Here is a 17,364-nt window from a genome sequence, read left to right on the forward strand (position 1 = left end):
ATCTATAAAATACCTAATTACACACCGATCTAGCGTGCAGGACGAGTCACTTTACCATGTCAGTTTCGTTTCCCATGGATCCGAGCCACTTCGAACATTTCCGAGATTTTAGCTCATGGGTTTGGGAGCAATCGGATGTTTTCGGAGATATCTCCCTAGCCTTGAACACGTTTGTCAGTTCTAATGGTCATGTCAGTGAATGTATTCGCATTGTTTTGCAAAAATGTACCCAAAAACTAATACACAGAAAAATGTTATGCAATATATCAGACAATTGAAATACTAAGCTGCAATTAAAATCAAGTGGACTATTCGGTAAGCCAAGTGACATTTATAATTTAAGTTTCAAAAAGAGATTTTCGCATGAACTTTAGTGGTTTTCACAGTTTTTATAATAATATCTTACCCAGACCAATGGTACTATTTTCAAATATCCATGTCTCATCATTACAAACAAAACAAAATTGAAGGTTAGGTCCTCTAAGCTCTATCCTTGGATGATTTTTTTTGTAATTACAGCCTTTTTCTTAAAATAAACTACTTAATGATAATGAAATTGTGTTTTTTAACTTTTTAACTGTGTAACGCACACAGTTAAAAAGAGACAACAATACCAGAACCGATCGGAACGATAAACGAATAGGCTTAATGGCAACTAGTAAATATTTTGTTAGAATGGTACGAAATTTAGTAATTCGATAATCTGTTAATTTTTAAATTGCGATTTTTTTGTGTAGTATAGTATGCAAATCGTCTGGTAAACTCTGCCATTTACCGCACTTGTCGCATAATACACTACAAGTCATCGTTTATTAAACACTTGCTCCGCTCGCGTCAAATAAACTCAAATAAATTCAAATGCCGTTTACCGCACTTGTTACATAATATACTATTACGATAGAGTTTCTAAAGTACAAAATGGCATTGTACATTTCTCGCAACTACTCAAAATGTTTAAAAGCATTAACTGATAAACACAACTCTTTTCATTACATGCCTAAAATAACGAAGGAAATTTCCGTTTTTTTTTTTTTTGTTTCATAACTTTCTCTTTTTGTAAAACCAAAATTAGATTTGTAAGAATTTGGAAAAAATTGCAAACAAAAATATTTAAATATAAAAAATATTATTCCAATTAATTATTAATAATTTTTTCTGGTGTTGGATTAACTGCGGTGTTGAACTCCTCAATTTGCAGCTAGCCTCATGCAAAAGACGCGTAACCCAAACATTTTGCGACAATACACACCGATTCAACGTTAAAAATAGATGCGGTATAGACGCAGTAAGTAATTTGTCGAGTCTCGGTGAAAAATAGCAGTTGGCTACTCCCTTGCCAAATAAATGTGCTTTGTCGTCTCTATATCGCTACAATTCATGCTTCTGGCGTGTTGGCCGCTGAGAGGTTTCCTTGTTTTAAAATCTTTTTTCGCGTTTTTGTTTGATTTGTTGGTGTCAACTTGGGCACAATATTTACGAGGAAACGTTTTAAACAGTCTGGATGAATTACGTGCAGACATTACGTTGTGAATGTGCATTTTAGAATTAAAGTACTAGCGGGCACTATGAAAAAAACGATCAGGCCACATGGTGATGAGTTACATCAACACTGACAACTAGTAAACTCGAGTTCACATTTTTAAGTGAACTCCTAAGCAGCCAAGTGGTAGTGTAATAAATCAATAAAAATAGTAGAAGAAGCTTGATAGCTAGTACCACCCCCTAGTTTCAGAACTTCCCCGTTAAGTTTACAGTACCAAGATGATATTACTTACAATCGTTACGTACGATTACATTACCAACGGAAACGAATGAAGGAGACCAATAGCTACTAAATAGAAACATTTATTTTTACTTACTTCATTTAATGGTTAGCAGAAAGACCGCCGATCATGTCATCGAGAAGAAAAAATGTGGGCTCTTGATAACGTGGTTGATCGAATGGTTGAATGGTTGAATGTGGAAGAATATGACGTGGACACTGTATATTTATTAAATGACAACTTATTGACATAAATGAATCGAAACTGATCAGCACAAGAGGATAATAAAACTATAATAATATTTAGTCCCAATGCATGTAGTTTTAAAAATAAGGTTGATGTTTTCAGGAAGGATATCGAATAATTATTAAAAAAAGAAGTGTAACAAGTAACCTGTAAAGCGGAAATTTACAACAAATAAAACAAAGCAGTTCAAACAAAGACGAAATAGGCATGAACACATTCATACGATTGTTGCACACGACTTACTGTTTACCAAAAAGGAAATGGGAGTCAACGAACTAAACACGGATGTGAGTATCGTCTTCATTTAGAATGAACGTTTCAAAGCGAAAGGTTTATTACGTGCAACCACTTACCTGATTCGCCGTTCCTAAACATTACCGGTCAAAAATCACACAATTGGCAGTGAAATTGCCACGGGATATTTCGAGAAACAAAAACCATAGGTAACTGTTGTATGAAATGAAAAACTCCATCAAATGCAGAAGATTGTTTTTGAGAGAAGTGATTTACATTATTCCAACGAAGGTAGGATCGAAACAAACTGTCGTGTTTTAATTTGACGATTTATTTTGTTTCCTTCCCGGCCTTGTGCGGTTAAAAAAATGCGTTTTCAAAAACAACAATGAGCATTTATGAAATTGCAGAAAAACTTCAGGTCTTCCAATTTTCTATCACCATAGAGAACTTTTTTTAAGGAGTTTTGTGAATCGTCAAGAACCCAACCTGCAGAAAAAATAATTGAATACGTGAAGAATTAAATCGCTATCACTTCTGTAACAAATTAATGTTATTAATGTTATTAGCAATTAAATAGGCCGCTGTTTTTGAGGACGCATAACTTTGACTTATTTCTGTCCAAAAATGTAAAATAATTGTATAAATGGATAGTTGTGTTTTAATTATATTATTGTAATTATTTCAATCACCGATCCGTCTTTGTTAGTTTAACGTACAAAATAGCAAAGAATCTGCAATGTCGCTTCATTGAAAAAAAAATACTACAACTGACAAAAACAGCTGGAGAAATATGGAATATTGACAAACACATTTCGACGAACACAATATAAATCAATGAGTTACGATTATACCGGAGTAATAATCTGCCTCAGCACCTAAATGTTATATTTGAAATGGAACAGATATGATTGATTTTTTAATTTTTTGAATTTTGAAGGATGTAACATTATTTTGTAACCCAGGGTCCTTAGAATTCACTTTGTAATAATGAATGGTCGGTACCTATTTTTTGGTGTTTTTTTTTTTAATTTGATAATTTATATCAAAGGCCAATCTGACCCAACCATCAAAAACTAATTAAAAGTCGATAAAATCGCTTTTTTCGCTAACTTTTTTTCTTCGATAAATTTTTACATTTTGTTGATTTTATTTGTGTCAATTTGCGTCATTTAACATTTGACACCAAACTCACATTTAAATTTGGAAATGCATTTAAAAATTACTGACTTTTACAAAAATGTTAAAACAACGCATTTTTTAATGAAACACATTTTTTTAATCAAAATTGTAAAGCTCCAATTTTTCTAAAAACAACCACCATATATAATAATAGTATATAATATGGTTGCGTTCTCTTTGTAAATGTCAGAAATATTTGGACTTAAAATTCATTTTCAATATGAAGTATGTGTAAACTTTTAATAATTATCGAAAATCAAGTAACCAAAACAAGCAAAGCAAGCAAAAAGCATTTTCCGGTATTCATTTGTTTCATTTCAAATATCCAACCGATTTCGAACAATTCCTACAACTTTTGTATATATGTAGTTACAATTTTTTATTTAATTTATGGTGTGTCAAATTATAACTAGGCACCCTGTACGTCATATTAGTTATATTATTGGTGCAATTACCTAAGAAATATACTTATGTATTTTTGTAATATATGCTTTTTTTAACTTAACACATCTTTCAAAATTCAAAGTGACCGTAATGTAGAAAAGGATTTGCCGTATAATTTCACCTAAAATATTTTTAAAAAATTTTTCGAAGAAATTGAAATTGTACAGTCCTCTTCTTTCTTCTTGAAAGACTTTCAGAGAGCACACTCTAGAAGCCAACAGATCGTCAGCAATAAACAGTCCAAATGAGACGTAAAAAAAACCAAGAAAGTAATGTAATGTAATCTGTCAGTGCCAGTGACTAACCCCTCTTGTGAATGGACAATAGTATAACAAAAACAGCACTTATCCCGCCTTATGAAATTCTGCACACGCAAATTAATACGATTATGTGTGGATTAATTTGGAAATGACGACAGGTTTCTAAGCAACAGGTCTGTTATAGTATGATACAGACCAAGGTGGAAATACTGGCATTGACTTAGAGTGGTTACAGCATGCGAAATCAACATTTTTTTTAAAACTCTGAAATATCAAGCTTAATCTAGCTTTACCGTCTATTAACCATTACTATGACTGAAATGTGTAACTTTATTCGCAATAACGAAATGATGAAAACTTAATATGCACTTGATGATCGAGGTTTTAATCGGTTCGACTGGCGTCAAAGTGCAGTGGGGATTGTTTATCTGTGGCTAATTGTTTGAACGCTGCCGCTGCTCAAACAAAGTGTTCGCAGGTTGATAAAATTGAAATAAACGGAAATTACATTACGCATAGATAAAATCGAGTGAGCATTGGGATTTGTGGCGCTTCTCGCGTGTCCAAAATTAACGGCCAGTGAAATGCGATGGGTGCAAAGTTAATTGGAAATGGTTTTTGAGTGCGCCGCTCGTCTTGTTTTATTGCCTAAATAGATTGCGTTCTCAGACTCTAGCCGATATGAATGGTATTAGTTGTTTCTTCATTTAATGTGTCCAATAATGTATTTATTTATTCAATTTAAGGATGAATATCAATGAAAGGTGGTTCTTATATGCATTAAATTAATTAACAATTCTAGGCTGGATTATTCTTAAATATTGAGCAACAACTTCGAAACATGCTGCCATCGAGTCTGAGGAAAAGTGCTAGCCGTAGTTTCCACTTCGGTTTTTATTTTATTAATTATTGAAAATTGGAAATTTCAAAGGGGGTATGTGCCATTTTTTGATATATTCATATTTGGCGTTAGAATTGTCGTATGTGCCCCTCTGAGAAAAGGAATATGTGCATATCTGAATAATTGAGTAACCTGCATTTATCTTATTTTTATGAACACCAGCAATTATAACCATTGTTACAAATTTAAACAATTTTTCTTGGTTATCTCAAAAACGCATTTTATGCCCATACCCCTTTTCGCATTTCCACGCTTCCATTCTTGAAATTCCCGAGATGGCCTTTTTAAGAAGCCCAGATTTTCTCCGAGTTCAAAGCAAAAATGTTTCTGCATTCTGTCATTCATTGAATGTCATATATGTTACACTTTTCAGTAAGAGGAATAACAATATTAGTTAGCACTGCTACTGAAGAGATAAACTGAGATTATACACCGATCTAGCGTGCATTTGACCACGTCAGTTTCGTTTCCCACGGATCCGAGCCACTTCGCACAGTTTCGAGATATTATAGCACATGTTTGCGAGCAATCGGATGTTTTCGGAGTTATTACCTTACAGCTTGGATTTTGACGTTTGTAAATTTTGACCCCGAGAGGTCACTTAATATATTCTTGCTGTTTTGCAAAAATGTACCCAAAAACGAACAGTCGTAGAAAAAGTATAGTATGCAACAAGTTTGGTAAGCTTTTTATGTCACTTATTTAATAAACATTCGCTCCGTTCGCTTCTCAAATGCCGTTTAGCACATTTGTAACATAATACTCGACGCAGGAGAAATCCAGAAAGAATGTACCAACAATATAAACTAACTTATTAACTTTTAAAAGATTAAAATCATTCTATATTGGATGTTATTTTGCTGGATTAAATAGCTTTTATTGCCGGTTGACTTTCAATGTAGATCGCAAATTCTTTTATTCCAATTTTTTTTCATCTTTATTTCTATTGCACGATGTTCTAGCTCTGTGACTGTGACTCTCAAATGCATTGCTTTCTTGGAAAAATATAGCCTTATTCCATATACTACTGCCGGTTTCAGTCCTATTAGGACTCGCCTCTTAGTAAATATCGTAACTGTCATTTTCTTCGGTTAACTGTTCGCTACTCATTTTAACATCAGTTTTCAACGATTTTTATAGCCTCTGGGCTTTTTTCTGGTAGAGTGCTAGTAAAATTTTCTGGTACCACAATCACTAAGTCTGCATATCTTTGGTAATAGAAGCCCACCTACTGCTAGCTGCTCCTGAATAAACTATACATTTTTATTGTTTTTTGAATTTTATTATTCGTTATTTGGACGTACTGACTGTGACAGCAGTATTCCAATAGGCATTGTATGTATTCCCTTGGATTAATTATCTTAAACAAGGAAAGAATCAGTTGTTTTTAAGTTAACGGGTTTTTAATTTTAAAGCAATCATTAACCACAAAATGGCAGCAAACGCGAGCGTCCAAACCTCATTATAAAGGTAATCTTGCAGCCCGTTTAAATATAAACTTACGCTCGAGCTTTAAATTTTTCAGTCTCTCCAGCGCAGCGCGTTAGAGATAGAATCGGCGAACAAATAAATTGGATGGAACGCCAACGTCGCGTTAGTGCGGTTGTCCTAAGTACATAAAAGACCGCGAAAATTAGTTTCTGTACTGTAGCGAAATAAAGCACCTGTTAATAGCGATAACACATGCACGTACTACCGACCACTGGCGCAAAATCGACGCGGTCGGCCAACCAAGGCAGACGGCCGTAGCGAAATTTCACCGAAATTACCTGCCCATTATCTATAACTTGTTGGTCAACTCGCCTATACTAGCGGCACAGTTTAATTTGATAAACATTTTAGCTTCGGAGCGTCCGTTTAGCATGAAATTAACAGAAAATGTGGATAACATCGAAAACTATGTTGCTTCGACATTGTATTTCGGTTTGTTTAGGGTGGAAAGTGTGGAAAAAGGCGTGATAATATTTAATAATTGTATATTTATTACCGACCAAATCAATTAGTAACACTACAAAGTTTCAAAAACTGCATTAACACTCTGGTATACAGATATAGTGCATAAAAAAGACATTAAATAATACATATGAATAAATTACCATGCATTGAAGTACAGGGTGTTTATTAATCGAGTCCTTAAGGGTAATTTTCAGAATAAATATTAATAATAACCTATTAATTTTTGATATATAGTTGAACTTTTAACAAAAAAACACTTTTTATCATAAATGTCTCTATCCAAACATTCAATATCATGCCTGCCCGGAAGTCAATGCGCACCAAATTTCAAAAAAATATCAAAATCAATATCAATGAACGTAAAACATTTTCTTTTTGTTTTTCATTTTTTGGATTCAAAAGGTGAAGTCGGCCTTAAAAAAATATTTTTTTTTGGAAAATGTAAACCCAGAAAATCCTAAATCAAAAAATGCTCCTTAATCATTAAAGATAAATATCGAGAGTGCTAAGAAAATTATGATTTTTTTTTTGCTAAAAATTAAATATTCCAAAACACAAACTAAGAGGCTCAGAGAATATATTTATATTGAATTTCTTTCAGAAAGTTACAGATATTTCATCCAACAGATACATAGCAGTATACAAAATTTCGCTTCGATCGACGGGTACAAGACAGAGAGTTGTGTCGAATAAATCAGCTACTTGGACAGGATCATCCACGCCAATAATATTTTTCAATTTTTGATTTTTTTCGATTAATTTCAACACCCAACTCGTTTCTTTCCTTATTCTAGCAGCTAGAAATTTTTTGATATTTCGGATGGTTAACAGTGAGATAGACAGAAAAGAATTATCTGCATATAGCACACAGTCAAGAAAGTTTCAATTTCAGTACTTAACCTGCTGGTGTGTCAGTGCAAAAAAACTCGCGCATAAACGCTCTCGTATGATTTCTTTTTAGACAAAAATTTAATTAACAAAATAACAAAAATACAAAAGCAGACAGAAAAGACCGTGAGACTATATGTACCGCATTATTCATAACCTATATAAAAAAATGGCTTTTATGCACCTCTGCTATATTAAGAAATCAAAATGATGTTTGAAGCGGTGAAAAAAAGATGGACCGTAACCGCATCTTGTGTCAACCAATACATTTCTATGAGACACCCGCAATCATTCAAATTTTTCAGGTCGCCAAAATCATTAAATTATCGGCTAATAACAATCTGACGGAATAGTTAAAATCGTCGATATGGCTAATCAACAAATTTGTTTCGTTTGTTCATACATTTGGGATACAAACACAAAACAAATCCTAATTTCAAACACCCATGCAGAACTATTCTGTTTTATATATTGAATTATTAGAATATACACTTCACACCCTTATCGAAAAAACCTAACTGGCTTTTTAGGAAATTGTTTTATCATCTCGAGTGGGCTCTTATCCAGTTCCCTGTCTAAACAGAACTAAGTATTAACAAGTTAAGTATTCTGTGATGCAACGTAGTTTTTTTATGGCAGGAATTGTGTGTAAAGGAGCAACTGACCTGGCACAAGTCTCGGTCCGTTAGCGGCGCCTTCCAAATGAGATCCAGAACCATACTTAACGTGGCAGGGGTCAGCGTTGCTGGAAACTACCGCTATTTCATCAAGTTCGTGACAACCACCGCCTGTGGAGCCACCGCAGCTCGTCCCGCCCACCAAACGCCCTGCCGAGCTGTCCTGAAATAAACCAGACTTTAGCCACAATCTATCGTGTTGTTTTTAACCTCCTAAATCCAAATAAATACCACAAGAAAAAATTCAACCCCCAGTAGGCGCATATATATTTTCTTTACGATAAGGAAAATTTTCTCCATTCGACACCGTACATTCCAGATTGGACACTCGTTGGCTAACATTTTATTCACGCCATATTTTACAAATTGCTTTTCGTTGTTTGTTAATGCGTTTTCATCCTTTAGAAACGTGAAAAAATGTCAACATTGATTACTAACTACTCGTGAAAAGAAAAACTCTACTAAAAGGTTATGATGCTCGTCATCGAAATTCTCTGCTTCCTGGAGTATAAGTAAGATTGGCAAGTATGCTCAATAGGTTATTTAAGTTTTGTAAATATTATAGTGTAAAATATATACTAAAAATGGCGGAAAAGACGTACCATTACGAACTTGGCCGAAGAAATGTAGCATCGAATAAAATAGATGACTTAATCAAAAGACACTCAATTCATTTTAAAAATCCCAAATCCCTTTTCGCACTGTACTATACGTTATATAAGTACAACACAATTTTTAAAAATATCTTGCACATAAAAAAGCATCATTATAACCATATTCGATCAAAATTTAAACCTCTAACTCTCTTAAAGTATTGACCGCTGTCGACCCAACATAAAACATAACTCTCAATCACCAGATTACAAAATATATTTTCTTGATATGATAAAATATTTTCTATTTGCTTCTATTAAAATAGTTACTTTGTATAATACTAGGAATTTTATGCTGATAATTCATAAAGCTTAGATTTACCTGTGAACAAATTTTTTAAGATGCACTGGGGATGCTTTTTTGGTCCTTTGTACTGTATGCAACCTAAATTGTCAATAAATAAATAAATAAATAGTGATTTAATGTGATTATCTTCAAATCATCAATTAAAATTTAAATAACATACAGTCCTTGTCCATTGCTCAGTTAGTTTTATTGTAATTATTGCGTCTAATAAATATAATATAATTATACGAGGTTAGCGCCAAAATTTCCCAGGCAGCTCCAGTATCACGATAAAACATTGTCTTCTTTTAAGTATATCTCTTAGAAGACTGCCAAAAAAAAAATTAAGTCTTGCGCCAAACAGTTTCTTATTGACAGCATTTTCAACAAGACGTGTCCGAAAAAATGTCGCAAATAACGCAAATTGAGTATAGAGCAGTCCTAAAGTTTTTGACAAAAAAAAAGGTTAGCACCTAAAATTATTAAAGAAAGGCTGGGTGGTGTGTACGACCAAAGTTCTCCTTCGTATTCTGTAGTGAAGGAATGGGTAAAACGTTTTCGAATAGGGCAAGAGTCCCTTGAAGGTGATTCAAGGACTGGTTGACCAGTGGAGGTCATAACGGAAGATATTGTTGCGATTGTGGAAGAGGTGGAATTGAATGATCGACGTTTAAAGGTCAAGAAAATCTCAGAAATTACTAAGATTTCTGATACAAGTGTTCGTCGAATCCTGCATGATCATTGCATAAGGTTAGTGAAAGATGGGTTCCTAAAAACCTATCGGCTATTCAAAAACAACGCCGTGTCCAGTGGGCGCGGTCTTTTTTGGAACTCTGTGGATCGGAACCGAAGACTGTGATACAAACTATTGTGACGAGAGATGAAACTGTGGTTCTCTATTATGACCCTGTATCGAAAAAAGAATCAATGGAGTGACGTCAAAAGGGTGAAGCACCTCCGAGAAAATGCAGAGTTTGCTAGTCAACAAAAAAGGTGATGGCCACGATCTTTTGGGATTGTGAAGGAATTATTTTGATAGATTTTAAAGAAACTAATATCACTGTCAATGGTAAATATCACGCAACATTATTACATAAATTGCGAGACTGCATACGTGCAAAACGTCGAAGAAAACTAACCAGAGGTGTGCGTCTTTTGCACGATAATGCACCTGTCCATACTGCTGGTGTTGCACAAGCTGCCATTTTAGAGTGTGGGTTCCAACAGATAGATCATCCACCCTATAGTCCAGATATGGCCCCCAGCGACTATTATTTGTTTGAATATTTGTAAAAGGACTACATGGACGGCGCCTTAACGGCGAAGTTGAGTTAAAAGAAGCTGTTTTAGCTTGTTTTGCAAACAAACCAAAAGAATATTTTTTTAAAGGGATTGAGTTAATAAAGATGTAATAAGTGTATTGAAGTTAAAGGGATTATATTGAAAATTAATTAATTAATAACAATTTTGATTCTTTCATATTCAGGACGAGAAATTTTGGCGCTGCTCTCATATAAATATATTACTGTCAAAGCAAGCAGCTGTTCATATATATCACTACCGCTAAATCTAATAAATTATGACAATTGCGTTGTATCTGAAGATCACTTCTAAAATACTTGCACAACTCTTCAATATAAATATATCTCATGCGTTCTCATTATTGTTATTCCTGACAAAAGGGGGCAGACGGTTCAGGTTTCGATTTGCCGCATGCTTCTCTTTTAGTTTTGTCTTGTAGATGGTGTTGCTCATTCAGCTTATACCGACCATTCAACGTTTTTGAGAGAGTACGAAGTGCAGCTCAAGTTAGTCCCCGTTTTACGTTAGAAATTTATCATAGCTTTGTCGGAGGTAGTCTCACCTATAATTCATTGTTTTACACATGAGTGAAAAGCTATGAAATGTTGAAGGTTCATAATTCGTTAAAATAAGTTGCTGATTCGACCAAGTTTTTTTTTTTTTTAAACATTGACCAGACCATTGACCAATCTTAATTTCATCTTTCTAATTGATTAAAGGACTTTGAAAAGATAAAAACACGTGACTGATAACGGTAGGAAGGCAGCGAATTGTTTATATTGGCTGCAGGTTTCTGGTCATTGTATCAACGAATTGTCGGGTGCCCTTTTGTAACATCTCTATTTCAAATTTTTCGTATCAGAAATATGTCGTGTGCAATTAATTGGCAGCTGTTCACCTGTGATTGTTTCCTTCCTCTCCAACTGAGAACCAGACGTTTAGCTGTGGACATCACCACGTGGAGTGCTTGCCGCGGGATTTCGTCCGCGGCAGCCCAGTTGGACGCCGGCACTGCCGTTGGCCGTTCAAACGGCACATAACTGAGAGGCCCCAAATTGTTGAGATAAAAGCGACGCGCCAACTTCCGTATACTCAAGTTGCGACTCGATGATCGGCATCTGCGAACAAAAAACGTTCCAAAATTTACCAAACTTAACTCTTCTAACAATTACATTTAATACAATTACAAATTAATTATCATAATATAATTAACACTGGTTAGTTTCATAAATAATAATTATAATATATATCATTCTTATCATTTTCAATGATGAGTTAAAAGAAACAACAGCACACATAGTTTCCAACTTTCGGGATAGATAGAAACACTAGAAGATAATAATTAGGTTTATTTTGGTTTATTTAATTAATATTAATTATAACAATTAGGATCATTCAAATATCGATAAGCCCGACAATATTCCATAAAAATAATTTATCATTCGCACTATCATTGGAAATTTTCCGTTTTCGGTGAGAGTAGAATTTGGAACACTCGGTATAAGAAGTTTATATAAGGTGTTCGTAAATTGAGTTTGGAAACTTGGAGGAAAGATTCAACATGTTAAAATAATGGTAGTAAGACATGTGACAACAATTTGAAATCGTAATATTTTCCGATTTATAGCTTCTCAAAGTTAATTTTTTTAAATTTTATTTTTAACGCAGCTTAATTATCAACGCAATAAGCTGGTATTTTACGCAGCCCTGATTTAGTAAAAGTCATAGTTACAAAATAAAAGTGTTTCAGGAATCTATCACTGGAGGGCACTTTACCTAGAACATTTTTTTTATTTTCCTGTATTATATTTATTTAGACTGATATTGCAAAATAGAACAGATTGCCTTAAGCATCAGCACAAATCCTTAAAAACTGCTACTCTTGTTTTAAGTAGATAAGTGTTGTCGTTTTAAGCAAGTGGAAATGCAAGCTAGCGTTATTAATCTGCAGGCGACGTGCACTACATTTTTCAAAACAGTATGCTACAAATTAAAAAAATGAAAAATGGCATAAGTCAAAGCAATAACATGTTTAATCTAAGTAACATAAATAATTATTAATAATAATCGGGAATTAAACAGCATTACAATTACAATTCATTTTCAAAATGCCCACCTTTCATTTCTAAACATTTTTTTATACATTTTAAAAAATGCTATCAAACACAATAAAATACACCTAGAGTAGCGTAGATCATTGATATCTGTTATAGATATTTCATACACTAAAAACTTTAAGTCCGTCGGATTTCAAATGCCTGATTTAAATACCTTCGTACAGCAAACGCAAAATAGAGTGGAGCATTAACCACATGTATGGTATATCCTCTACCAAAGGTGGTAGTTCCTCTTGGAGAAATTGCAAATACAATTTCCCCATTAAGCGATCCGTTAGATTAACTCATATAATCCCTGGCCAATTTTGGATGTGGGTTTTCAATGTTCGACTGGTGCATATTTCGAAAATTTAGAATTCCATCACGACTGAATGCAGCCTCGTCAGTGAACAAAATGACATTTAAAAATTGAGGGTAATTTTGAATTTTTCCTAAAATTTTATTGCATAAAATTACTCTCATCACCCTCATCCAGTACTTGAATCCTTTGAACATGAAAGGACCGAAGATCATTTTCATGCAAAACCTCCCAAATTGTAAAGCAAGCAATTCTTTCTTGAAGAGCAAGCTTTTTCCTACTCCATATTTGGAAGTATTCTTTCTTCTTTTACAGCGGTTCTTTTATATCTTGATCTCCCTTTCCTCATATTATCAGGTTTGAACATGTGTTCTGTGTATGTTGATGAATGTCTTAGCAGATGCAACGTTTCTATTGGGATAAGGGATATAAAGCTGTCGTGCTTGATCTACATTTCCATTTGCTCTTCCGTACCAAAAATGCATATCGCGACATTTGGTATTTGAATATTCCTGATGGGCCATCACAGTAGCAGGTGGATAATAAGCTCCTTTAATAGAAACTAATTCTTAACGTATTGTGACAATGACTTTCTCAAATTTCATTAAGTCCTGTTAGGTAAAATCACATGATTCTACTTAAGGTAATCTGTTATATTTTGCAATATTGACAAGTTATAACTCGGAACATTTTAAGATTTAGAATTTTTGTTACATTATTTTACCAGGTTGAACATTCCCTCCAAATTTCCGATCACCCTGTATATAATGATATTAAGTTTTATATTTCGTGGGTGATCCTTAAATGTTAAATTCAGTCAAAAATACAGTAAAACAAAGTGAGACAACTTGTTGCACGTAGCTCTTCCTGTAATCCATACGATACTCATGATTTATGGAGTCAAGAGCATTGGAGAAGTCCAGCTTAACAGTCAGTATCTCTCAAAATTTAACTAAACTAAAAACTAAACAGCGTATTATTTTATGTACCTTATTGTTTCGGTGATAGAATATGATAGTTTGTGTTGGTAGCACTAAATCACTAAATTTTCCAATAATTGAATTCTATCATGCTTTGCTATACAATTCTTGCACAGTATTCACGAATTATTACACCATGGTTTTTATTTCAATGAAAATCTTTTATGAGATTTTAATTCAAACCTTCATAGAATTTCGAAAAGCGAAACTCTGTTAAGTGACGATTTCCACCGAACATTTGTAGCGATAATAAATATTATTGTTATAATAATTTTCGTTATATTTGTGCAAAAGTGGGAAGGGTTTATTAAAACATATTGGTTCTTAACACACATTAATTTGAATTTCATTCCAATGTAGCTTGCAAATGAGTATCCATGGTATTGTTTTTAATAGTAGCGTTTCAAAATTTCAGTTATTTCCTGTACGTTTTACTGTATTTGCCATTTTTATTTTTTTTTAAATTAATTGAAAAACACCAATTAATTAATTCCTTTGCTGTGGAATAGCCAAAAATCGTTGAAAGCTACTATTCAAATATTATAAAAATATATTTCGGATATACTTTTACTTTGAAAAATTAAAAATTACTTGTCACTGCAAAAACGTTCGTAATTTAGTCAATAAAGCCACCTGTCAGTCAAAGACCAGACCTCTATCAACCACTTTATACATCACGAACCGATAAATCCAGTTGACAGCAAACTATTAAGTTCCGATAAACTTCCTGGGGGCAAAAAGGATACACGGAGATAGTGGGAAGTCTAAACGTTGACGGGATATCTTGTACGTTTAAAGGGCGGTTCTTATGAAAGGCGATGCTGTAATTCACTGGCATTGGTTTTTTTATCATAAAAGAGGAGATATAGATTCTAGTGAGTTTTAGCTTCTACTTCAGTTATAGATTAATGGTAATTTATTACACTTCTTGTGTAGAAAAAACAAATACGAACAAAATAACAAATATCGAAATGATATTCAGATACTATATTAAGCAAAGTTTTATTGGTTTGAAATAAGAAACTATTTCCAAATATTGCCTAAATAACTACTTCATCTGTGGGGAAACTCTAATATAGTTTTGATCGCGAAGATTTACATTGTGAGTATAATCCCTGAATTGCATTTAAAAATATATTAATAACAGCTTTGGGCAGTACAACCGTCATATATGTTGTTTCGCAAATAAGTACACCGATCTAGGGTGCGGAAAGTGTCATTTTACCACGCCAGTTTCGTTTGCTACGGCTGCGAGCCAGGATAATTAAATCACAGGTTTGGGAGCAATTGGACGTTTTCGGAGGTATTACGGCACGGCTTGAATTTTGACGTTTGTCAATTCTGACGGTCATGTCAGAGAATATATTCGTGTTGTTTTGCAAAAATGTACCCAGTAACTAGCGGTCATAGAAAAACTATAGTATGTAAATGTAGTATGGCACTGCAGCACTCCTTCCGCTTGTGCCAAATAAATTCGTGAGTCAAATGCGATTTACCAGCCTAGTTGGATAATATACTAATTGTCAATTCAATCCAAATATGGCATGTAACTACCGTCGTCAAAGTTTGACAAAACTAAATGAATTGGTTAACACATAATAAGCTAATCAATTTAAGAAAAATAAACAAAAAACAATAATTACAGATAATTAAATTAATGTCAATCAATAAACAAAACCAACTTGATGATTGATGAGATAAATATGTACAGGGTGTTCAAAGAGTGTGTCAAAGTAATATATCTCGTTTATTAATTGTTTTAGAGAAAAATGTTAAATACGTAAGTTATAGATAAGACTAAAAGAAAAAAAATTAAAAATGTATACATATATATTTAAATGTACACTCCCTTCTTTCCTCAAGTACCCAATGTAGGGTTGTTATGGTCTACACTGAGTCGGATTTATACTAATGCTCTTTCAATTTTATATACCTATACCTAAACTTAGTATCTTTTGAGGCACACGTTTTTACTAACAAAATCCAAAATTTTCTCAAATTATGAGAAAACATCGCCAAGAAAATAGGTATATTTTTAATTTTATGAAAAAATGTTTCTTTCCATTAATTAAGAAATTCTGATTTTCTTAAAGCCCGAAATATTATTGATCTATAAATAATGTTTTCAGATCGCATCTTTTCGTGCAAATGTAAATCGGCCATCCAAACTAAAAAATTATTTGAAAACTGACAATTTTGTATTAGTTTTCTCAATTAATTTTGGCATTTTTGAAGAAAAAATGGCCACAAATGCGAAAACACTCGATAGAGACCATAACAACCCTACATTGGGTGATTGAGTATAAAAGGTAGAATCTAGTGGTGGAATAATATACAGGGTGTTTCGTTTAAAAAAGTTTGGTTTGGCACATACTTATGAACCACCCTGTACAATTGAAAATTATTTTAAATTGTTTATTTTAGTTTCATCTAAAAGTTTTGTATTTAACATCTTTTTCTAAAACAAATAATTTGACACCACTATTTGGACACCCCGTATTATGCAACAAGCTTGATAAATGCTATTTGGGTCACGAGTTTGATTTGGCAACGAACCAACGAGTGACTGACGAAGTTTATCTTCCCGTTGGTATGCTATTCTTTTTCTACGACCACTAGTTTTTGGGTACATTTTTGAAAACCAGCAAGTTTGTTTGAAACAAGCATAAACTGGTAATCAGCAAAATTTAAGAAGTGTACAGGGTTGTTTACTCAAACCATACAGCAAGGTTCAAGATAAATAATGGTAGTGGTTAAGCATTAAGAAACGGACGAATTCCATTTGTACCACTTTCATAGTTGCTTCCGATGTCAATAACAGCGAGTCTGAAAATTTTCAATTTATCTGCGTATTTCTAGTTTATTCCGGAAGAAATCGATCCCTATCGTTGTGCCGGCTACTCTGGCCAAAGTCGTTTAACCTCGCATGACGGAGGAAAAGCGCAAGGGGGCAGAATTTTCGTTTTTTTTTTGTGGTCTGTGTTTTCGAGTTTTACGAAAACTCCTCGGTGAATTGCATTTGCGCTTATCCTATCTGGCGGATTTGTGACCATCGTTAAAACTGTTTACATATAGAATGCTCTTACTTGAATCTGCTGGAATGCGAATCGTCATTTTTTCAAGCAAAAAGATTGTCGGTTAGGAGTGATATCGACCCACATTTGGGGACAAAATATT

At 33.6% G+C, this 17,364-nt stretch overlaps 1 protein-coding gene across 1 annotated transcript in view; it reads right to left on the reverse strand.

The window, feature by feature from the left end:
• LOC132697377 (cyclic nucleotide-gated channel rod photoreceptor subunit alpha) overlaps positions 1-17,364 on the reverse strand; it is a 210,123-nt gene that overhangs the window by 167,471 nt on the left and 25,288 nt on the right. The window contains exons 3-4 of the mRNA XM_060662836.1: positions 11,691-11,910; positions 8,540-8,714 (exon numbers count right to left, since the gene is read on the reverse strand). Coding sequence (XP_060518819.1) covers positions 8,540-8,714; positions 11,691-11,744 — 229 coding nt within the window. The 5' untranslated portion in view covers positions 11,745-11,910. The remainder of the gene's footprint in view (positions 1-8,539; positions 8,715-11,690; positions 11,911-17,364) is intronic.

This window comes from Cylas formicarius, unplaced genomic scaffold, assembly GCF_029955315.1.
Source record: "Cylas formicarius isolate icCylForm1 unplaced genomic scaffold, icCylForm1.1 PGA_scaffold_1__22_contigs__length_36826433, whole genome shotgun sequence".
NCBI lineage: Eukaryota > Metazoa > Arthropoda > Insecta > Coleoptera > Brentidae > Cylas > Cylas formicarius.